Source organism: Castor canadensis, chromosome 8 (assembly GCF_047511655.1).
Source record: "Castor canadensis chromosome 8, mCasCan1.hap1v2, whole genome shotgun sequence".
NCBI lineage: Eukaryota > Metazoa > Chordata > Mammalia > Rodentia > Castoridae > Castor > Castor canadensis.
Window position 1 is genome coordinate 41784110 of NC_133393.1, and position 24202 is coordinate 41808311.

General features: G+C 41.3%; 1 protein-coding gene across 7 annotated transcripts in view; it reads right to left on the reverse strand.

The window, feature by feature from the left end:
- Window positions 1–24202, reverse strand: part of Phactr1 (phosphatase and actin regulator 1) — a 535805-nt gene that overhangs the window by 79349 nt on the left and 432254 nt on the right. For 6 of the 7 annotated variants that reach the window (XM_074082893.1, XM_074082891.1, XM_074082892.1 and 3 more), the window contains 2 exons: window positions 15776–15943; window positions 13686–13892 (listed from right to left, as the gene is read on the reverse strand). In XM_074082893.1, the coding sequence (XP_073938994.1) occupies window positions 13686–13892; window positions 15776–15943 (375 nt within the window). The remainder of the gene's footprint in view (window positions 1–13685; window positions 13893–15775; window positions 15944–24202) is intronic. The other variant, XM_074082894.1, reaches the window with a different exon arrangement.

The following is a 24202-nucleotide window of genomic DNA, read 5'->3' on the forward strand; positions in this document are numbered from 1 at the left end:
ATGCTTCCCGGGGCCTGCCTTATACACAAGGAGCTGAGAACCACTGACTATGAGCTGCCAACTATGTGGAGTACGATGCTGTGCAGGACTGGAATAGCCCAGCATGGCCAGGCTGCACCAGTGTATCTGGAATGGAGACCAGTGTCCATTCTGAGAGGTCACTGGGATGGTGGTCTCCTGGTTCTTGCTCTATTCTCCCAACATGTAAAAAGGTAAAATCAACTTGCTCCAAACTAGCTTCCTGAAAGCTAACTTGCCTAAAATAAATTCATCTAATAATTACTTAGCTTAAACTTAAAATGTGCAATTAGGTCAGGTGTGGTGGCTCATGCTTATAATCGCACTTGGGAGGCACAGATTGGGAGAATCACAGTTTGAGGTTATCCCAGGCAAGAAAGTTAGCGAGAACTTATGTCAAAGAACAAGGAGGGCATAACAGTTTACACCTGTAATCCCAGCTACACAGGAGGCATAGGTAGGATGATTACAGTCTGAGGCTGCAGGGCAAAGAAACATGAGTCTCTACCTGAAAAATAATTAAAGCAAAAATGGCAGGGGGTGTGGATCAAGTAGTAGACCTTCTGCCTAGCAAGTGTGGAGGGCCTGAGTTCAAACCCATACCACCAAAAGGTAAGTAAATAAAATGTGAGATTAAAAGATATTTTTAAACCAATTTATCTAATTGCATTCCATATTTATCAAATATCATGGCACACTTTGTGACTGATATGCGGATTCTTCTGTTTTTCTTGCTTTAGAATACATTAAAGACATTTTAATCATTTCGAATGATTGTCTCAAGCAGTAACTACTTAACCAAATGTTTAACTTTTCCTACAGACTCAATTCATTAGATTCTTCTTCCTTGCTGATTTTGTTATTTGTTCTCTGTGCACTTGGTACCTGTATTAAACAAAGAATCATAACCGTGCTCATTCTGATTAGAAAGTCACTGATATTTTCCAGGCAAGGGTGACAAGGTGAGATGGTTGGAAGAGCACTGTATTTATTGCAGGGCACCCATTTTTTTTTTCTCAAGATGCAGACTTCTTATAATTGTGTTTCATGGACCCTCATTAGTGAGGGTTGGGAGAGGCAAATGCTGAGCCTCACCTTCAGAATTCAGACACAGTGACTCTCCCAAATGGAGCCCGGGGGTCTGCTCCTAAGTGAGCTCCCAGATCACTCAGACCTCTGGGAGAACACACTCTAAGAAAGTACCACAAGTTATAGGGCTAAGAAGCCCAAAATCAGTAGCAAAATTGTTGGGCTAGAAATACATGCTAAACTATAAAATCATATACTCGTTTAGCTCTGTTAGCTTCAGCAAATTGCTTAATCTCTTTAATGTCCAGCCTTCTACTTCTAAGACAAGATGAATGAATGTGTCACATGACTGATGAAAATGAAAACAAAGCACATGGTGTAGGCATCCAGGGACTCAACAGACAGGGACCGTGGCTCTCACTGCTATCACCTTCACCATTACTACGGTTTCCTTCAAGAAGCCTGCCCCCAAGGCTTTGGACCTTTACAGGCCCCAAGCTCCCCTTTGCCAGTGTTTCCATCAGTTCCATCCACCCCATTTTGATTGCCATGTTGCTGCTTTTGCTTGCAGCAGGGAGATGAGAGGTGGTGACTGAATGGCAGCGAGGGTGACCATTTCCTTGCCTGTTTTACCCGCCAGCAGGAACAGAGTCTAGCACACAGTAGGAGCTTGATGAACACCCTTTTGTTTTCTTTCTCCTCTTGTCTGTAGGGCAGTGAGAAAGGTAGAACTCAGCGTCTGGCTTCTCCCACACTAAGGATCTGTCAATTAATCAAAACACGATCCCTGTACAATCAAGCCCGACAAGCATCCTGGAAGAGGCTTCCTTTCTGAAGGCAAAATAAAAGGTCCAGGGCCTTTCAGGGAGGGCTGGGCTGGGGCTGCAGGCTGCTTCCGCTGTGGGCTGAGGGTAGAGCACCCTGGGGAATCACCACTGTCTGAGAAGTCAGAGGAGCTGGGCTTTAATCCCAGCACCATGACCAAGATGCTTTGTTACTCTGCCCAAGACACCGGGCCTTCCTGAGCCACACTTTTCTCATCTGTGGAAAGTCAGTACTGCCTACCATACTGCCTCATTGTGAGGTTAATGTCCAGACAGCCTCCCTGGAAATGCTAGGGGAAGAGAGGGTTGGAAACCAGCCTAACGCCTATCCTAATCTACAACTAAGTCACCCAGGGGAAGGGACACCCTCCATGGGGCATCCATTTCTAATTTTGCAAACTCCCATTCAGGTTACTAGAGGGTCCACATATAAAAAAGCCCCTAGTACAGTCCTTGACACATCATAAGAATTCAACAGATGTAGTCTTAATTGATTCTGAAATAAACACATTTCCTCCTCATCCATGGCTTGTTCTGAAGGTCAGACTCTCTGTGAGCACGCCTTGTCAACGGCAAAGCACTGTGTACATGTGCAGTGTTCCTAATAGGACTCTTACTATGCCTCTGACAATCCACCTATCCTGATGCTTCCCATCTCGAGCAGGGAGATGAGAGCCGAGAAAGCCACAGAGGCTGAGCTTATTAATATGCAGCAATACTATCTTAAGGAAGCAGGTAAAAAACCAGTGGTGATTGGAAAGTGAGCCTAGCAGCAAAGCTAAGAGGCTTCCAGAGGACCACCCAAGCAGTTTCCCAGGCTTGCAAACAACTACTGCAGAGGAGGAAGAGGAGAGGCCATCAGGGTTTATTCTGCGCCTCTGACGTGCTTGGCACTCTGCAGTATTGACAGCTAGTAAAACGGAACCCAGAACTGAGAGTCACAAAATCCAGCTACCTTGCTGTGAGCTAACTGGGAAAGGTAACCTTCTGGGAATTCAGTTTCTCTACCTGGGAAAATCCAGGGGTGAAGATGCTTCCAATCCCTGGAGAGAAGTCACTGACTAAGATGCTTTGCATCTACCTGACGCACAATCTTTAGGCTTTATCAATTGCTGGAGGACACACCAGGCCTCCTGCACTGATGGTGGCTGCAGCTGCTGGCGCACATACAAAGCTCTCAGCCTCACTGACTGATTTATGCAGCTAGACCAATGGAGATGAGTGTATTCAAAAAGCTGTTTCTGTTGATGAAGTGAAAGAAGCAAAAATGACCAGGTCCAGGGAACAAGGAATGTAAGCCCAAACCCTGTGTGTCATGGAGCCATAAATCCCCAGAGGACCATATTTCCAAACACAACCCAGTTCTGGCTTATAACCTGAGACAAAGAGCTAAAAGTGCAAGACGATTTCTGCCATGGGTTCTTTTACCATAGGACCATGGCCTCTGCATAGGAATGTTTGTGCACTAAATGAATACGGGCTGAGTAACCCTCATCCAAAAATCTGGAAGCCTCCAATATCTGAAATTTTTGAGCACTGACATGAGATCAAAAGTGGAAAATTCCAAACCTGACCTCATGTGAAAGGTCACAGTTAAAACACTAGTGCACAGAAAATACTGTGTGAAATGACCTTTGGGCTACATATACAATGTGTGTATGAAACAGAAATGAATTTCTTGGGTTGGAAGCATGGCTCAAGAGGCTTTTCTGACATGTGTGAGGCCCTGGATTCATGGCTAATAAATAAATAAGTTAATTAATTAATTTCATGTTTAGACTTGGGTCCCATCCCTGAGGGATCTCATTATGCATATGCAAACACTCCAAAAATCTTGAAGAAAAAAATCCCCAAATCAGAAACACTTCTGGTTCTAAGTGTTTTGAATAAGGAATATTCAATTTGCATACCTGTATTCCTCTAGCCTCTCTACTCACTACCATAAATGAACTTTTTGGGGGAGGGGGCACTGGGGTTTGAACTCATGGCCTTGCACTTGTTAGGCAGGTACTCTATCACTTAAACCACATCCCCCGCTCTTCTTGTTTTACTTTTCAGAAAGACTTTAGTGCTTTTTTGCCTGGGGCCATCCTTGGCCATTGATCCTCCTACCTATGCCTCTCACATAGCTGTGATTACAGATGTGAACCATCACATCTGCCTTGTTAGTTGTGATGGGGTCCCACTAACTTTCTGCCCAAGTTAGCCTCAAACTATAGTCCTCTCCATCTCTATTTCCCGAGTGGCTGGGATTACAGAAGTGAACCATTGTGACCAGCCCTCAGAAATAAACTTTTAAATTAACACTTGCTATAGAACACTGTTTCTAACTGCAGATATATGTGCAGTTCTTGTTAATGGTAGTAGGCACTTGGTGCCTAATGAACGAAGGTGTTGAAAGAATTTCTCAGTCATTTGCTACCTGGTTTCAGCATGTTGGACTCTCTGATCTCCTTTCTGAGATACAGGCATTCCACCTGCAGACATAGGGAGCTACGAGATGTGCGTTTAGAGACCAGCATTGCTAAACTGCTGAATTGGACTTCCCCTTGCCTTCAGGAGGGAGCTCACAGGGCTCCATCAGTCCCTTCAGGCCACTCCAAGGTGACAAGGTAGCCTGGTATTTTGTTTTGGTCAAAGAGACAATGTGCTGAGGGAACGGAGAGGAAGCCAAGGATGTCATTTGTGTCCAATGTTCAAATCTTGCTTTGTCTCCAAGCCAGGCCAGCATGTGGTAACTACAGTAAGTAGTTACAGTAAGTAACTGGCAATGTGAGAAATATGTCCAGCGGCCTTCTAGAGCCTTAAAATCGAGGGCCATGATGCCAGACACCAACACCTGCAGGTGGTTTTGCTTTGACTTCCTTTCTATAAGGAAACATTTGTCTTAAAATAATTTCTCTCAAGACCATCTAGGAGGATGACAATGAATAGAGAAGTCCTTGCTTCATTGAGAAGAGGTGTTGGGCAGTGGATGGGTATCCCTCACCAGCTGAGCCACTAGGGCATGTCACCTTGCAGGACAAGCATCTCAGATTCCTTTTAGTACAATTTCATGTGACTCATAGTCAGGGCACTGAAATACTTACATTCACGGCAACAAACACCTGTCCGTGAGATCAGTAATTATTTTGTTAGAAATAATAAATCACCTACACAAAACACATTGTAGTGCTTTTTTTTGTGTGTGGCAATAAGAGTGCTATCTATGCATTTGATCACTGAGTGCTGAACTCTGAGCCTCTGCAGGATAGGCATACAGAAAGTGAGAGGTCCAGACATGGACAGCAGAAAGGGCAATCTCACCATGCCCATGACCAGGTGGGCCAGGGAGGACTGCTGTATTTGAATCAGGCAAGAGCTGAGAGGGAATGCAATCAAAATCACCAAGTCACGAGAGTGGCACAAACATATTCATCTGCTCTCACAGCACTAGAACCAAGAGATGTAGCTATGAAGTTTAAAAGATATAAATTTAGAACATATAGAAGAAAATACAACATAGACATTATATGGAACTACTAAGAGGTAGTACAAGATTTACCTTCATGGCAAAGGTATAAATTAGTTCATGCTAGATCCATAAAGTTATTATAAAGGGAAAATAAGGATGTCTACAGCTCATCTCTATTTTTGACTTTCTCAGATATTTATTCATTGTTAGAGGTCACACATTTCTTACCTTTATAGTGATGATGGTGGTTGGTTAACCCTCTGTGGTTGGTGTCTAGAAAGCTATGCCCATATCTCCCTGAAATTCCTAGGGCATTCCCTGAATCCTAAGCCTAGACCATGAAGTTAAACAGTGTGTGACTGTCATGTTCTAACTGTTACTTTATTAAGGGGTTGCTTTTTCTTTCTAGGTTATTTTCATGGCTAATATTATTGTCAATGTGATTGGATTGAGAGACTCCTAGGAGACTAGTAAAGCACACCTCTGCGTGTGTTTGTGAGGGTGTTTCTAGAGACAATTAGATCATGAGGGTGCTGACCTAATTGGTGGTTTAATCCACTGATGAATTAAAAATCTGAATAGACTGGGAGGAGGTAAAACTGTGGAAGGTGGGAACTGGGTGGATGAGGTGGGTCATTAGGGGGGTGGGGTATGACTTTGAAGGGTGTATCTTGGCTCTGTCCCCTTCTTACTATTCCTCTCTTCTTCCTGGCTTCTATGAGGTGAATAGCTTTGCTCTACCACTCCTTTGTCATGATATTCTTATCTCAGGCCCAAGGCAATGAATCCAGCTGATCTTCAACTGGAACTTCTGAAACCATGAGCCAAAATAAATCATTCCTCCCTTTAAGCTGTTTTTCTCAGGTATTTGTTATGGTGAAGAAAAACTAACAGAGTATGTTTTCTTTGAACACTTTGAATGCAGTAGAATCAGATTTCATTTATGGCAGAATTCAGAGCTGAAGAACATTTTGCTTCTTCCTTAAAGAAGCAAGCATCCTGCTATGAACCCATCTGAAAGGCCTCAGCAACAAGGGCTTCTCTGCTTCCCAAGTCTCCTATTGGGCTACTGGGTGGCATCAGCTGAGGACATACCAGTGAACAAGGCAGACTATAGCCTTGCCCTTATCAAACTCACCCTGGGATATTTTTTTTAAATGTCAAAGAGGAAAATCCAAGGTAGCACGTCGGGACCCTTTGCAATTTTAGGTTAATGTGAGCATCCCCCAGTTACGCTTACACTTCTACTTATAAATCTATCCAATAGCATCCTTGTCTGTCATACCCACAGGAACATCAGGAAGCCCTGCTTAGCTGAAATCAAGTGATGGCAGCTGAAAGTCCACAAAAAATGCCCACTTCCTCCTATAAAGTGAAAGCCCTCACCCCGGCATTCTAGGCCCCCCAGTTTCCCTACAGTCGACTTTTCAGACCCAGCTTCTATTATTATGCTACCCTGCCAAGCAGAACTATTAGCTATTTGTTCAACAACTTCCACCTCCAACACCTTCCTTTCAAAATTTAAGGCTTGTCTTAAAGACATCTTCCTTTTTTTGTTTGATTCCTCCAAAAGGGTTTGACATCTTGCTATTGGAATTTCTTTAGAGCCATGTTTCTACATAGTAAACTTTTTCTATAGTTTTTAACTGCCTGCAGCTGCCATGGTTGATAAGGCCATCATAGTTTTTGTAAATTACACAAGGGCTTAGCAAAAACACATGTGGGAACTCAAGACAAATTCTGAGGGAATTAAATCTCCAACCTAAAACTGCTACAAATAAGTAAATAAAAAATAGGTATTTTGTTACAATCTTTGCCCTGATCACAGAAGTCAGAGCAGAAAGCATCCTTTAAAAACAAAACAAACTTTGTTTTTTTGAGACAGGGTCTAGCTGAGTAGCCCAGGCTGGCTTTTGTCCTTCTGCTTCAGCCTCCTAATGGTGGGGACTATAGTTGTGTGCCACATTGCTCTGCTTTCAAAAAACATTTTGATTAATAATAATCCTTCTATGTAGTAAAGAAAGCATCGTGTATTTTGAAAAAAGAAAGTCAAGATTGGAAAAACATGTAGAAAGTGGTGTTAAAAAGTAAATACATGGAGGTAACTCCTCCCTGTCTTCCATTTGTATTTTTAATTTTTCTACTCTGATGAGTTTTGACATCTGACAAACTTTCTTGATGGGGCTAGCCCATTCTTACAAATAGCAAGAGAGCAAAAAGCCCAGCCTGGAGCATGCCTTTGACACATAAACTAGCTAATCTAGGGCCAGACCGCCTCTACCTGGCATGAGCACAGTAGGATATAATTTCCCCTTGCCTCAGTCACCCAGGGCCAGGTACCAGGCAACTAGAGAGCCATTCCCGGCCTTCCATGGTGCAAAGCTTGCTGGAATTATTCAAACTAGCCAATTCTAAACTGTTTACCCTGCCTGGCATTTCTGCAGGGAGCCAAGTAAAGGCTTTGGCCTCAGTTTTCCCTGTGCTCCTGCTTTCTGTCTCCTGACCGCCCTGAGGCTTGAGGTATCCCCACATGGTCCTGCATGGTGAGCTGAGTCTTCTGTCCCTAGCACTGTGAGGATCACAAACTGACTTTCCCGAGTCTCTCTTATGTGTCCACTTGTGGCTACACTTGACTATCGCCTAAAAAGCCACACAAGTATCAGTATCAGTTACTAAGAAATGTAAACTTTAAACCTCTCTCTGAGGCTTGCAATTCATTTTTTCTATTTAGAGGAACAAAGTCCAAGTTTCCAGCACACTAATCTTTGGTTTTCTTGTGTTGTCACAAGCAGAAGGGAGGGAAGAGAGGGACAGAGGCAGAAGTACATGATTCTATAGGGTAAGGTAAGGAGTGGGGTAGGGTGGGATGGCAGGGAGGAGGACAGAGGGAGAAAGGAAGGAAAGGAGGATGGAAGGAGAGAGAGAGAGAGAGAGAGAGGGAAATGATAGAGCAGAAGAGAAACAAAATGAAATTATTTATCAGAATGTGACTGTGAGCAGTGATGATGTCCACAAAACTAGAAAGGCAGCTCTAAGTAGGAATATGATCTTGGCTTGACCATCACTGGACCTGTTTTCATCAAACATGCATAAGGGCTATGCTGAACATTCCACCGGACACAGATGCCATTTGTCAGGTAAAATTGTAGCTACAAATACTGTTGAAATTTGTAATCACCCATGTCTGAGAACCCAGTCACCCTCAGCATCTGGAGAGAGTGGTTCCAGGATTCCTTGAGGATACCCAAACCAGTGGATGCTCAAGTCCTTCATGCAGAATGGCTAATATTTGCATAGAGCCTACATAATCCTTCTGTATACTTTAAATCATCTAGATTACTTATGATACCTGATGCAATGTAAATATTATGTAAATACAGTAGGTGCTTTACTACACATTTTTATTGCATTATTTTTATTACCATGTTGTTTGTTTATTTATTTTTCAGTGCTGGGGTTTGAACTCAGGGCCTACACCTTGAGTCACTCCACGAGCCCTTTTTTTCAGATAGGTTTTTTCAAGATAGGTCTTACGAACTATTTGCACAGGCTGGCTTCGAATTGTGGTCCTCTGCCTCCTGAGTAGCTAGGATTATAGGTGTGAGTCATTGGCATCCAGCCGTATTGTTATTTTTATAGGTCTTTTCCTCCAAATATTTTTTATTTGGGTTTAGATGAATGTGTGAACATGGAACCCATGTGTATGGAGGACCAATTGTAGCAACTGTCCTTGTAGTCAGGTTCTAAAAGTGCAACTAAGTCCCAGGTGCGTTCATATCATCAGTTCTTAAGGATCAGCAATGGTTTCTTTCCTTTGCAGAGTTATCAGTCTCTAATTGTGGTCAAATATTTCCCATGTTATTTGCCTCTGTTCCTGGCTCTCACTGTCTCCTTCTGTTCTATTCTTTGAAACCCAACCCAATTAAACTCAGGTCCCCCTCTTAATAACCAAGTCCCTTGAGAATAATACTTATTTTGGAAAGATTACATAATATTTGTCCCTGCAATGGACTCAATTGTGTTCCCCCTCTCCAGAATCTACATGTTGCAGCCTTAACACCCAATGTGACAGTAATTTGAGTAAGGAGTGAGGTTATAAGAATGGGGCCCTAACTTGACAGAATTAGTGTCTTGGTAAGAAGAGACACCAGAGAGCTTTCTTTTTTTCCAGCTATGGGAAGATGAAGCAAGAAAGTAGCTGTATACAAGCCAGGGAGACAGACATCACCAGAAACTGAAATTTACCAGGCCTTGATCTTGGATTTCATCATCCAGAACTGTGAGAAAACAAAATTCTGTTGTATAAGCCATCAGTCCATGTTATTTTGTATGGTATGCCAAGCTGACTAATATAATTTATAAAAATAAAGAAGCAGATTTTTTTCATTTCTTAATCTGATTAAAACAAGGAAGATGAGTCAATTTTTTTGGAGCAGACATATAAACTAATGATTATAAGTAAGGATTTGGAGTCAAACAAAACAGGTTCAAATCCAACTCTAGCTATGTAACCAGGATCAAGTCATTTAACTTCTTCAAATCTCACTCTCCTGTGAAAAAGGTAAGAATGATAATGATATCTGGCTCATAAGACCACGAGGTACCAGTGAGGTACCTAGTAAGGCTCTCTGAAATGCTAGCTGCCATTATTATTACTCAAGTGTGAATGTCAGGTGTAAAGTCCAGTCACCATGTACACTGATTACTACATCATTCTACTGTCATGTATGGGGTGTCCCTCACAGGTAGCTCATACAGAGAAGTCATTTGTGCAATGTTCAATATTTGACTTCTGAAGAAGTGATTGATGCAGACTTAGAAAGGCAGGAGACTGGGTGTTTTTGCTTCAGTCACACTTTTCTTTTGGGGCCATCCATCATTCTAATAAGAATCCGTTTTATGAATCGTTCACTTTAGAACACATTCATGACATGACCCGCTCTGCCTGGGACTGTACTTCTAGAAGGCAGGACCCCAATGCCCAATAACTACTGGCCCTGTAACATGCGCACCTGCAGAGGCTGATGATGGAGGAGAAGGCAGAAGAGGGTGACAAGAGAAGAAGATAGTCTGAGAGAACAAGAGTTTCTCCCTGCCTGACTGAAGACAGAGGAAATTTGTAAGATAAATATTCTCCAAGTTAATTGTGGTTTTCCTTTTAGCAAATGCTGAGGTAGAGATAATTCTGCAAATCTTTCCCTGATCGTGAACTTGGAATTGGCTCTAGTTCAGGTTCGGATTTCCTCCAGCATTCTACCGCTATATTTTAATCATGTTTAGTGCCTTTCAGGTGTCTCATGTTCCCTTTCAAATATGTCAACAGAACAACAGACATTGAGAACATCCTAACACTCATAAATCTCACCTTAGAGATCTGAATTCTTAGTTTGTTAATTTCTGCTGACATGGCCCAGATGTCTCTAGAGTAATTAGTAACAGAACAGGGTTAATGGAGCTCCCTCACAGGGATGCAGATTCATTATGACTGATAGCTTACTTATAAAAATTAAGCAAGTTTAACTGCATTTATACTAAAAGGATAGCACTACACTGACAGTCCATAGACATCTCTAGTAGTCTTATCTTTATCATATTTAAGAGACTACCAGGTACATAGTAAGGATATAATGTATTTTTATACATTTGATCCAAGTTACATGATGGTGAGGATTATACATAATATAGTCACTCTCTTGGGAAAGGACCAGGGAAGCCGGAGAGACTGGGCTACTTTAGATGTCTTCATTCTCCTGTGCATAGAGAGGTCCCTGGGTACTGGGCCACTCAAGTTTCAGAGCTCTGAAGGCCCAGTGTGCTTCCATCCACTAGATACCCAGATAAATTCCAGAGTGGTGTGAGTTAGAAACTCTGTACCTCTTCTTTCAAAATTGTTTTATCTATGGTCTCTCCCACTGCTAGCAGACAGTTGCTAGCTCAAATTGCAATGCTTGGAGTAGTCTCCTGCCTGGATCATTCCATTTAATTCTACTCATGATTTTGGGGTATATAGACTCAGTGGCTTCTATGGTAAAGTCTTCAATGTCTCCTCATTCTACATTCTACATAGTGGCCCAGGAAAATATTGTAAAGGCTACAACACATTATATTATTCCATGCTCAAAAACTTCCCAAGTTTCCCACTGTCTATAGGGAATAAAATCTAAATCTTTACATGTCCTTACCTAGCAGACCCTGTCTCTCAGTGCACCCCCAAATGCAGTCTCCATTCTAGCTGAGCCAACTCTCCCATGACCCTAAACCTTGTCACCTCTGAGCCTTTGTGTAGGGTTTTCTTTCCTGGAATCTGTTCCCTGGTTCCGCATACATGCCCTTCATGCTATGAAAGTCAACTCAAACTTCAGTCTTCTCCAGGGGCCCCTTTATGAGGCCACATTGAACCACAAGTAGCACTTGGAATAGTAGTTATTCTAGCATCTGACATGCACTCTCTCTCTCTCTGTGCCTCTGCATTATGAAGGACTGATTCCAGGACCTCCACAGATATCAAAACCCACATTTGCATAGAGACTATGCTCATCTTTCTGCATACTTTCAATCATCTCTACATTACTTATAATACTCAACACAATGCAAATGCTGTGTAAGTAGTTATCTCACTGGGTTGTTTAAGGAGTAATGACAAGAAAAAGTCTGTACACATTCATGACAGATGGATTTTTTCAAATATTTTTGATCTGTGGCTGGCTCAATCACAGATGTGGAGCCCATGGATACAGAAGTTGACTGTACACATATTGGCTTGTCACGGAGTCAGATCCACTTTGATATGCAACATACTATTCTGTCTATAGTAAGTATGTTGAATAAGTATGTACTGTATGTACATGCAAGCTTTACTTTGCACAATATTTAATCTTTCTTAAGGGAAATTTGATATCAAAGGCTTAGAATTGACTTAACAATTCTAATCTTAGAAATAAATTAGGGAAAGTGCAGAGATACTTAGAAAGATGTATGGAGGCTACCACCGATGTTTGCTGTTGTGTTTCGTACAGTAGAGAAGATGGAAAAGACTGAGGGAATTAACCAAGAAAGTTCTGATTTATACCAAGCAGCTAATAAGATCATGCTGTGGAATACTTGCTAACGTAAGATCAGTTCACAATATACCACTAAGTGGTAAGACAATAATAAGTACAGCAATATTCAGTTTTTATTAGATAGACAGATGGACAGTGGATATCTCTTAGGGGGCAGCCTGTGGGATTATTTCTCCTTTGTGATTTTCTGTGAATTTAAATTTGGGGGCACTGAACTAAAGTGTTAGTGATGTGGTGAATGGTTCCTTTAGATGGACATTGGCTCTTTCATACCACAAACATCCAGCTGGGCTAGATGTGTGCATTAGTTTGGTACAAGCCTATGTTGAATAAATGCAACACATGAGGGACATCCTACTACCGTGGGGACCAGAGCCACTGTGCTAGGAGGTGGGAAACACAGAATTCCTGTCAGCCCTGGAAAACCCACTTGTTTTTCTTGAACCTCAGTTTTCCTACAAGATGGGTGAGTATTCTTTCCTACTTCCATCTGCATTACATGCTACAAAGTGCTATGGAGACCAAATAGATACTATTTGTAAAAACACCAAATACACTGTCGAGAAGCAGTCAAGTATTATCAGCTGGGATTATTACCAAGGTTCTCTCTAAAATTCTTGTAATCTCTGGTATCTCATGCGTGTGTGAACATGCACCAAAATGCAGTTTCACTGGATGCCTAACTTAAATAACTATGGGTACATTCATTAACACATTACAAATGAAAATATAAAAATCATTTTAGCACAACCTTGCTAAGCTTATTCTTCTTTCTCTAAAAGTGTTTTCACATACTTTGCAGACTATTGTCTTTGATTTTTTTCTTCTTCCATTTTGAAGAGAGCTGACCATCCTGAAATGAATCGTAACAGGAGAAATGTACTGGGCTTCAGATCAATAACTTACATAGAAAACATTTAAAGCCTTGACAAAGTCATTATGAAGGAAACAAGGCACTATTTTTGATCTTTGCAAACATTCTGATGATGAATCTAATTTGCCAAGATGGTCAATAATCTTGAGTTGGTCACACAGATACAATGTACATAGTTACAGATACACAGGACTGAAGGCTCTTAGCGCATGGCTAGCAGGTGCATATCAAATGCTTCTTGACACAAAAACATGAACCCTGGTCATGACTGCATGTACCAAGACACACACAGAAACACCCAAACACCCCACAGGGCAACCTCCCCAGAGATGTATACTCAGGCCTCAAATAAAATGCCCAAGAGAGAGAGCAAGTCCCCCTTGAAGGGCAGGGAGGCAGCTGAGGGAGGGAGGCAGCTGACTCACCTGTGAAGTGGTTGGCAATCCGGGCAGTGGGTTTGGGAGGCAAGGCCGGGGGCTGCTTGAGAAGGGACAGCTGCTTCACTGGGGTCTCCTCATGGTCTCCAGAGAAAGCAGCAGGTTTTTTGGGGGGCAGTAGCAGGACTGGTTTGGCTGAAGGATCTTGGGACAGGAGGACTCCAGACTCACTGGCAGAGGGACTCTCTTCAGACACTGAAGGGACAACCACATGACACACAGAAGACATTACATGAACGCAGAGCAGGTGGGGCTGGCAGGGGGCAGCCAGGATCACAGGACAGGGATGTGGGTAGCACTAGCAAGACAGCAGAGCACCAAGTGCTTTAGGTTGTTACACATGTGTGGAGAGAGAAGGTGAGGACACCAGAAATCTGAGGAAGCAGGAGAGGTGGTGGAGGGACACAGGAAAGGCAAAAGAAGAAAGAGGAGAGAGGTAGAAGGAGCAACAGGGAGAAAAACGAAGAGAAGCAACATTTTTTTTTCACCAAAAATTTCGCCATTTCAAATTTGGTGTTTATCATACAAGATGGCAAGTACAAATACAAGTACCTTACTTGGGCCCATGTGCAACTTACTGAGGAGGAAGAGAGAATGGATGCAAACTGGAGCTTCTCAGTGTTGTCTGACCCTGCTATTGGGTCTGGGACTCTGGGTACTGTTGACAGCCCAGAAAGCTGACACTAACAGGCTGTATCCACAGGCTCCAGAGAGGCCAGTGCTGAGTGGCAGCCTCCCGGTCATGAGTATAGTGTGGGGACATCCTCTTGCGCTGTCACTTCCTATAAACTCTGCCAGGTCAAAGGATGCTCAAGGCCACTCCTTATTGCTGTCCTCCTCCCCTCCTTTTGCTTGCCAGAATTTCAATAGTCTTGTTTCAATTCCCCTACTTCTCTTTGCTCTTCATGGGGCCTGTCTCTTCCTTTCCCTCTGGGGATCCCCCGATGGATGTCAGTGGCAGGCTGTCACAAGATGTGCTGGTAGCACACACCTTCCTACCAAGTCAGCAGCCTGGAGATGAAACCCTGTGACTGCTGCCATGACAGATTTCACTAAAATAACCATATATACCTGATTCCAATGTCACAAGGAAGCCTGGATTAAAAATAAAAATGCACTGTTCTTATTGGAAATTTCTCCTGGAAGGGAAAACAATTGTATATCCTCCTGCTATTTATGACTGCCACAAAGAGAAAACTTATGTGACCCCTTCTTCTTCCTCCTTGACCTGGGGACCAGCATTCTGCACAGCAGCAAAGCCCTACAAAGAACCCCCATGAGCACTAAGTTCTCCCCTTCTCAAGGTACAGTCTTCTCATCAGTGGTGAACACAATGATGGTGCAATAACTTACTAGTCCCCAGTGGATCATGGGAACTAATATGGTAAAATACCCAATCCTCCATCCTTTCACATGAGTGCCTGTGAATGTGGATTTTTGCATGTAGTGTACAGAAAGGATGTGACCTTTCTACCTATACTCCAGATTTTCTAAAAGGTTCGTTCTCTTGGAACCCATCTTGCAACAATGTGCACCATTCCTGTCTGTTGGGGGGAGTCATCTTTGGACTAAGTAGAGTTACTTTGCAAACCTCCTGAGAAAGGAATACTGTCCATTCAGGTGACCCTGGACCAAAGAGGGAGGCAACAGTCAGATGGCATCAAAACTCCTTTATTGCTAGGTCCCAGCTTAACCAGTAAATTGTATATAACCATTGGCTGGTATACTGGGACTGGAAATTAAAGGGAGTGACCAGGCCTCTTGAACAGGTGGATTAGATAGGTACCAGAGAGAAAAGTAGAATTCTTTACCTTTATCTTAACCGAGGTGTTAGTATTTTAAATCATCAATATTACAAAAACAAGCCATCTCCTTTAGTGATTAAAATTATAATATTTTAAAACAGTTGAACAGTATCTGTAAGTATCCTCCATATTTTCTCATACTTGGTATGTATGAAGAACTAACATGAGGTCAGTTTCATCAAAATTTCTAGATACTATGAAAGTCTAGCCAGGGTAGAGGCTCCGGGTATGACATCCTGGGGTCCTGCACTATACTTCAGCCTGGGACATTACCTGGTCCATCCATGATGTCTGAAGCTTGGAGCACCTCGTATGAGCAGGGATCCCTGGGCATGGGGACCGGCTCCATTTCTGACAGGGCAGGCAGAGACAGCTGGCTGGAGCTCAAGGACTGCCCATTTTCCAGGGAGTCATCTTCATTTGATATGGAGAGCTCCCCATCTGCCAGAGAGAAGGAGATTATAGCGTTAGACAGTGACTGCTATCCAGGCCCCCAGACCCTAAGGGGCACACTTAGAGTCTGCTAAGTCTTGATGTTTTAATCAAGGTCAGTATCTACAGTAGACATCTGTTCTTTTGTTTTTAAGACACATCTTTAGAGATAGGTTGTCTAACCATCAGGGCAATACTGCCCCAGGATCCTCAGCAACTTGCCCGTTTTCTCTCTATCTTTCTCATCATAATCCATCCCATGTTCTACGTAGATACTTTTTAAAAATGAAACCGAATGAAAATTAATTTTCCTCTTAATTTTTAAAAAGTTAGAAAAACTCAGCAGGTGGTGGAGACTGGAAAAGCAGGATTGAGAATCCCTACTTTAGGAAGCAAAGGCATCATGTCATTCAATAAGGAGCAAGAAATAAAAAAAAAAGTTAAAAAAAAAAGTCACCCGTCCTTCTGTTTACCTGTGCTCTCATCCAGTTTCTTTAGGTGAATAAACATTCATGAAAGCTCTAATCTCAACCTAACAGGCCACAGCAGCCCAAGGCTGCCAGAAGTGCCAGTGCCAGAATTCTCCTGGTGCCAACCACCAACCACAACAACACTGATCTTGCTTAAAGCTCAGTAGCAGAAGGGGCAGTAGGTTGTCGCCAGGGTGGAGGATCAAAGGCTCTTGTACAACAGCCATTTGTCAAATCGAAATTCTCTCGTTGTGATTTGATCTTGGCCCAGGGGAGTCTTAGATAACTAGATGTTAAAGTCAAATTAATTTTTAAAGAGGACTAAAAGCGATTCCACTCAGATGAATTCACACCCAGATGAAAGACAAAGTTATTCCTATCCACAAACACAGAAATGGAAATGAAACAGTGAGGTGACTTCAAGGTTAATGTGTTCCTTTTACTATGTTCCTCCCAAAGTTTTGAATTTTTAGACCAATGATAAATGGTGGCCCAGAACTCCTCTGGCCCACTCTGTTAGAAATGGCCCAATGAAATATACAGTCCCCAGAGTAATCTACAAACCAACAGGCTTTAAGTCGCATATGATTCAAGAACATATCTAGGATCTTCTATAAACATTAAAAAAAGTAACAAATACCCCCCAAATCATCTGAATCAGAGAATAGGAAACACTGGCATTTTGAGGACTAGTTTAGCTTTTTTCGTCTTTTCATTCAACCTCTCTTCATGTCCAAAATGGCAGTAGAAGTTATTATAATTAGGACTAACATTATGCTAGTCATTAATAAGAAGTTAATAAGAAGAATGTTATGCTAACATTAATAAGAAGACAGAGAAGCGCAGATGCTGACTGATGCTATGGAAATGACACAGCTGACCTGGGAGTTTAAGGAAGTTAATGCAGCCTGATGGGATGGCCTCCAGTCCTCTTAGCATGCCTTTATTTATCATGTTCAAACTGCTACCGTGGGAAGTAGCTCTGCCTAGAGTTCTCACATGGTGGGATAATGACACAGATGCCACCCGGTTTTATACATCTCTAGGAGACCACTTTGATTCTTGATGTCTCCTGGACAAGGCAACCTGAGGGGGAGAGCTTCTCAGGGCTAATGCCAAGTTCTGCTTCTTTGGGCAAGATTGCAATTGAATGATTGCTACCCACGTAACACTTAAAAGTACCATACAACACTAGGAAAAGAAAGATGAAATTACAATTGGATTTAATGTTTTGTTTTTACTTTTTTGGCAATGCTGAGGGTTGAACTCAGGGGCTCTCACTTGCTAGGCAGGCATATTGCCACTTGAGCTACTCCACCAGCCCTTATTGCGTTGGTTATTTTTGAGATAGGTCTTGTTTTATGCCTGTGATCCTCCTATTTGTGCTTCCTTGTGTAGCTGAATGACAGGTTGAGATGGGGTCTTGTGAACTTCTTATTTATTTATATTTATTTACTTTTTTGCCTAAACTGACCTTGAGCCACGATCCTCCCAATGTACACCTTCTAAGAAGCTAGGATTACAGGCTTGAGGTACAGTACCCACCCTGGATTTCTTTAGACTACCTCTATGACTAGGTTTCATCAAGATAGCTGGTTTATAGCAAGAGGCTTTGCTAGTAACAACACATGATTTTGCTTACTCTTCCTGGGATGTATTTGCTCTCAAAAAATAGTTTCTTATGGATTAGACTGCTGTTAAGTCACAAAGGCCTAAACCACTTTGGAGAGGCATTTATCATAGGAATTCCATTGTTGAAACTGCTAATTACACATTTCCATTAGAAAAATAGAAACAGGAGAAGAAGAAAAAAAATGCTGAGCACATTACCACCATAGCTAAGTTATTTTTTAGTACATTCTTTTCACGGTTTCAATCCTACTATGTATCAAATTTTGTATCCTTTTTCTTACTATTATGAGCATAATTTGCATAATGATAATCTTGGTGAATATATTGAATGAATATAGACATACTTATGTAGCTATTTCCCTATGATTGATCACATGGTGATTTCCAGTATTTTATGCTATTATGGAAAAATGCTAGGAAGACCATCTTCCTGTATAAAATTTTTTTCTGCAGTTAGAATTCTCTCCCTTTAGGATAAATTCCAACAAATCAAATTTTGTATATTATAATTCTAATACCTAGTGACACATAAATGGATCTTGTGAAATTGTTTTACTAAAGCATTTTTGATTTACAGAGTTAGCAACAATGTACATACTATACACATATCTTAGCTTTTGGCAATTTATTCAACATTAACATTGATAACTATGTTTTGTCCACTTACCATCCATCCATCTGCATGTTTATCTACCTACCTACACACACACACACACACACACACACACACACACACACAAATATACGTATTTAGTAGAAATAAATAAAAACTATTCATAGGTATAACAAATTCACCATTAATCTCATTTATGGCCAAGATCGGAAGTGACAAAAATGAGAAGCATTTGATTTGGATACAATGATGCTGGTACATTTAAGTAATATTTAAAATTTTTACGATATTTCTAAAAAGCAGACACAAAAAATGAAACATCAGGGTAATCAACTCCAGATACCCCACCCTCAAGCTAAGGAATTAGTTGGCAATTCCTAATGCTTGGCGATTCCAAATTTGATTAATTTGAAGACTACTTAGGGTCTCTGGATGTCTTTTTACTATTTACAAGTGCTTTTTACTATTTACCAGCATTTTAAAATTAGAAAAATGATCCCATCCCCTCACCCCTAGGAAGACTTTAACCCTTCTGATTAAGATGAGGCACTTGAGTTATCTGTCCCTTCATCTATCTAGGTCATCACATCTCATTTTATTTTATTTTTTTATTTTTTTATTTTTCATTTTTCTTTTATTATTCATATGTGCATACAAGGCTTGGTTCATTTCTCCCCCCTGCCCCCACCCCCTCCCTTACCACCCACTCCGCCCCCTCCCTCTCCCCCCACCCCCTCAATACCCAGCAGAAACTATTTTGCCCTTATCTCTAATTTTGTTGTAGAAAGAGTATAAGCAATAATAGGAAGGAACAGGGTTTTTGCTGGTTGAGATAAGGATAGCTATACAGGGCATTGACTCACATTGATTTCCTGTGCGTGGGTGTTACCTTCTAGGTTAATTCTTTTTGGTCTAACCTTTTCTCTAGTACTTGTTCCCCTTTTCCTATTGGCCTCAGTTGCTTTAAGGTATCTGCTTTAGTTTCTCTGCATTAAGGGCAACAAATGCTAGCTAGTTTTTTAGGTGTCTTACCTATCCTCACCCCTTCCTTGTGTGCTCTCGCTTTATCATGTGCTCATAGTCCAATCCCCTTGTTGTGTTTGTCCTTGATCTAATGTCCACATATGAGGGAGAACATACGATTTGTGGTCTTTTGGGCCAGGCTAACCTCACTCAGAATGATGTTCTCCAATTCCATCCATTTACCAGCGAATGATAACATTTCATTCTTCTTCATGGCTGCATAGAATTCCATTGTATATAGATACCACATTTTCTTAATCCATTCGTCAGTGCTGGGGCATCTTGGCTGTTTCCATAACTTGGCTATTGTGAATAGTGCCGCAATAAACATGGGTATGCAGGTGCCTCTGGAGTAACCTGTGTCACAGTCTTTTGGGTATATCCCCAAGAGTGGTATTACTGGATCAAATGGTAGATCGATGTCTAGCTTTTTAAGTAGCCTCCAAATTTTTTTCCAGAGTGGTTGTACTAGTTTACATTTCCACCAACAGTGTAAGAGGGTTCCTTTTTCCCCGCATCCTCGCCAACACCTGTTGGTGGTGGTGTTGCTGATGATGGCTATTCTAACAGGGGTGAGGTGGACTCTTAGCGTGGTTTTAATTTGCATTTCCTTTATTGCTAGAGATGGTGAACATTTTTTCATGTGTTTTCTGGCCATTTGAATTTCTTCTTTTGAGAAAGTTCTGTTTAGTTCACTTGCCCATTTCTTTATTGGTTCATTAGTTTGTGGAGAATTTAGTTTTTTAAGTTCCCTATATATTCTGGTTATCAGTCCTTTGTCTGATGTATAGTTGGCAAATATTTTCTCCCACTCTGTGGGTGTTCTCTTCAGTTTAGAGACCATTTCTTTTGATGAACAGAAGCTTTTTAGTTTTATGATGTCCCATTTATCCTATCTCTTAGTTGCTGTGCTGCTGGGGTTTCATTGAGAAAGTTCTTACCTATACCTACTAACTCCAGAGTATTTCCTACTCTTTCCTGTATCAACTTAAGAGTTTGGGGTCTGATATTAAGATCCTTGATCCATTTTGAGTTAATATTGGTATAGGGTGATAAACATGGATCTAGTTTCAGTTTTTTGCAGACTGCTAACCAGTTTTCCCAGCAGTTTTTGTTGAAAAGGCTGCTATTTCTCCATCGTATATTTTTAGCTCCTTTGTCAAAGATAAGTTGGTTATAGTTGTGTGGCTTCATATCTGGGTCCTCTATTCTGTTCCATTGGTCTTCATGTCTGTTTTTGTGCCAGTACCATGCTGTTTTTATTGTTATTGCTTTGTAATATAGTTTGAAGTCAGGTATTGTGATACCTCCAGCATTGTCCTTTTGACTGAGTATTGCCTTGGCTATTCGTGGCCTCTTGTGTTTCCATATAAATTTCACAGTAGATTTTTCAATCTCTTTAATGAATGTCATTGGAATTTTGCACATCTCATTTTATTATGGATGAAATAATTCAGAGTCCTGGAAATTACTTTGATGTTTCATATCACCTTTTAAAGTTATGTCTGATAATGGTCAAAATGGCACATACCTGCAATTGTAGGATTCCTACTAAAACTAGTAAAGCATGAACAGGAGAAAGGTAGAGGGAGCAGAAGAAACCAGATGGGTTGAGGCTGTGGTTATTAACCTCTTAACCTCTGGGGAGTATTCCCAGTCCTAGAAGACTGCAGGAACATAGGTTGCTGGACCCCACCCCGAGAGTTTCTGACCCAGTAGGTCTGGGGTGGCATGTCTAACAAGTGCTTGGGTGATGTTGCTGCTGCTTTTGCTGGTCAGGGCTCCACACTTTGAGAATCACTGGGTTCAGGATTAAGAAGTCAGGGAGGCAAAAGAACCTGGAAGAGTAATGGTGCCTTGCCTAATGCGGCTTGGGGTAGGAAATGCTGACTGTGTTGCTAACATGGAACAGAGATGGTTGCTTTAAGCCTCAGAAAGGACAAGAAAGCAGAACAATTGCATTGTCTAAATATGAATCATGACAATGAACTTGTTACAAAATACAAGTAGGCTGGGCATGTTGATGCACACCTGTAATCCTAGCACTTGAGGGGCCTGAGACAGAAGGACTGCGAGTTTAAGGCCAGCCTGAGCTATATAGTGAGATTGTGTCTCAAAAAAAAAAAAAAAAAAAAAAAAAAAAAGACAACCAGGCTAAAGAGAGCAGCAGCAGCAGTTTGGTGAAGCAGAACAAATAACTGTGAGCCAGAGGCAGACATATCTAACAAGGTCACAGAAGCAGTATCCAGAAGTTGGTACACATCAATGTGAATTTTAAATGATGAGACACAGATAACAATGGGGCTAAGCTATAGTCCTGGCCACGACCATGGAAATTGTACCAGCCCATTCTCCTCTTCCTGTGAGACATAAAAAATGAAGATGTTGGTAGGGTCAGGTTAACACCAAATCCAGGAGAGCGAGAGAAGTGAGAGGGAATGAAACATTTAATTAACAAACGCCCATTGAGAGCCTGTTATAACATCCTGAAACCACCACCTCCTACAATGACCTCAGCCTCAAGGGGAAGGCCAAGGTTGGCTATAGCTCCTTATAATCCACGTAGAAACTACCACCCTGTTAGCGGTCTCCAGAGTCCTGGACTTAACCTCAGACCATCTGTTTCTCCTCCCATTAAGTCAGGTATTGTGCCAAATATGAAGGAGAAAAGAGACGTGCCCTTGAAGAGAATGAAGCAGGCTGCTATGAAGAAACACAGACCAGAGAGAAGTGGGCTTGCGTTAGCAGGTCTGAAAGGTGGCTTCGTGAGGATAAGAAGTTAAGCCCTAGAGGCAGAGAAACAACTTAAGTAGTGAAGGAAGATAGAAGATATGTGCTCAGAATACATGGAAACGATGTTAGAGGAAGCCCTTGTCCTGCATAGAGGTTTTCAGTGTCCTAAAAGTAAAAGGTTTGATCCAGAAACTTGGCTCAGAAGATCTATTTAATGTTTTTTGGTTTGCTTTAGCAATTGTATCTACCCCTACTGGACATCACCATAATGACTATATTCCAAGTATTTGGGTTTAAAAAAAATTGGTGGTTTTTTTATTGCCATTTGTTTTGGTTTAGGACTTGTCAAATGACCCTTAAAGGACTGTGTGTTAAAGGTTTGGTCCACAAGGTGGCGCTATTGGGAGGTGCTGTGATCCTTTAGAAGGTGGGGCCTAGAAGGAGGTCCTTAGGTTATTTAGGTGTGCTCTCAATAGTGACTGTGACACCCTGGTCTCTCTCTCTCTACTCCCTGGCTTACAACGTGAACAGTTTGCTCTACTATGTACTCCCGTCATTGCCTTCTGGCACGTCCACCAGAGGTCAAAGCAATGAGCCCACCAATCTTGGACCAGAACCTCCAAAATTGTGAGCAAAATAATTTTTTTCTATTTATAAGTTCATTATGTCAGACATTTTGTTATAGTTAGAGGAAGGTGAGTAATGCTGGACTACTCCCTGGTTTTACTGTGATGAACATTAAGGTTTTATCAATTATATTTCCTCAAAGCTCCAGGTAAACTGAAGTTGTTATTTAAAGATGAATGTCACTGTGGAGAATGGCTGACAGGAATTCCTTCAAATTCTCATGTACTCTATGTAACAACAGTTTCACTTCTTTGAAAAAATTTCACAAAAAATGACATGAAAGATGAACATTTTGTCTTAAGAACACACAAAGTTCCTGGTTATTTGTAATTTAAGATAAAAAAGCATCAGTTCTAATTCTGAAAACACAAGTGCATTAATAAAGTTAAAATCACCACTGAATCTGATTTTCTAAGCTATAGATTATAGTTTATACAAAAAGCCAGGTTTAAAAATGAATTGCTAGTGGGGAAAGACATCTTTGATTAATAAGTAACAGTTGAATATAAGTATGAAGAAGAATTACTTTATAACCATATATTGAACCACTGACTCAATAAATTTCATATGGATCAAAAAACGAAATATGAAACTTCAAACTGGAATAAGTAAAAATAGAAAAAAAAAAGGAACAGTAGAAATAAATATATATTGTTTATTCAGGCTGTACAAGAAGGAAGCCAGATGGATAGTTTTGAGTTACTCATAAAACTTTCTGATTTTAAATTTGCCAAATGAACTGCTGTACACCAAAAAGAAGAAGAAAGGAAGCCTAATGGAAAAATATGAGCTAAATATAGCCAATAAGGAACAAAATATTCTAAGTAGGATGGGTATTTTTCAGGTAAATAAAAATCGAGTCCCAGGTGCCACTTGCAAAATGGCTAATGGTGCTGGGAATAAGAGAAATGCAAATATTCTGACCATGTGAGTGATGCTGACACAGGAAAATGCGTTTGAAATAGTGTGAAGTACAACAGCAGGAATGGAGAACAGGGTGCACACGTTGATCATAATGATATCAAAATGAAATGTGCACTTAGGCTGGCAGAGTTCTGAGGGGAATCTGGCATGATATACGCAGTTTAATGATCATTAACTTCCTCCCCTGTAAAGATGCTTATGCTTATTTTAAAAACAAAAGAATTGCATGCTGCCTCATTAAGTTTA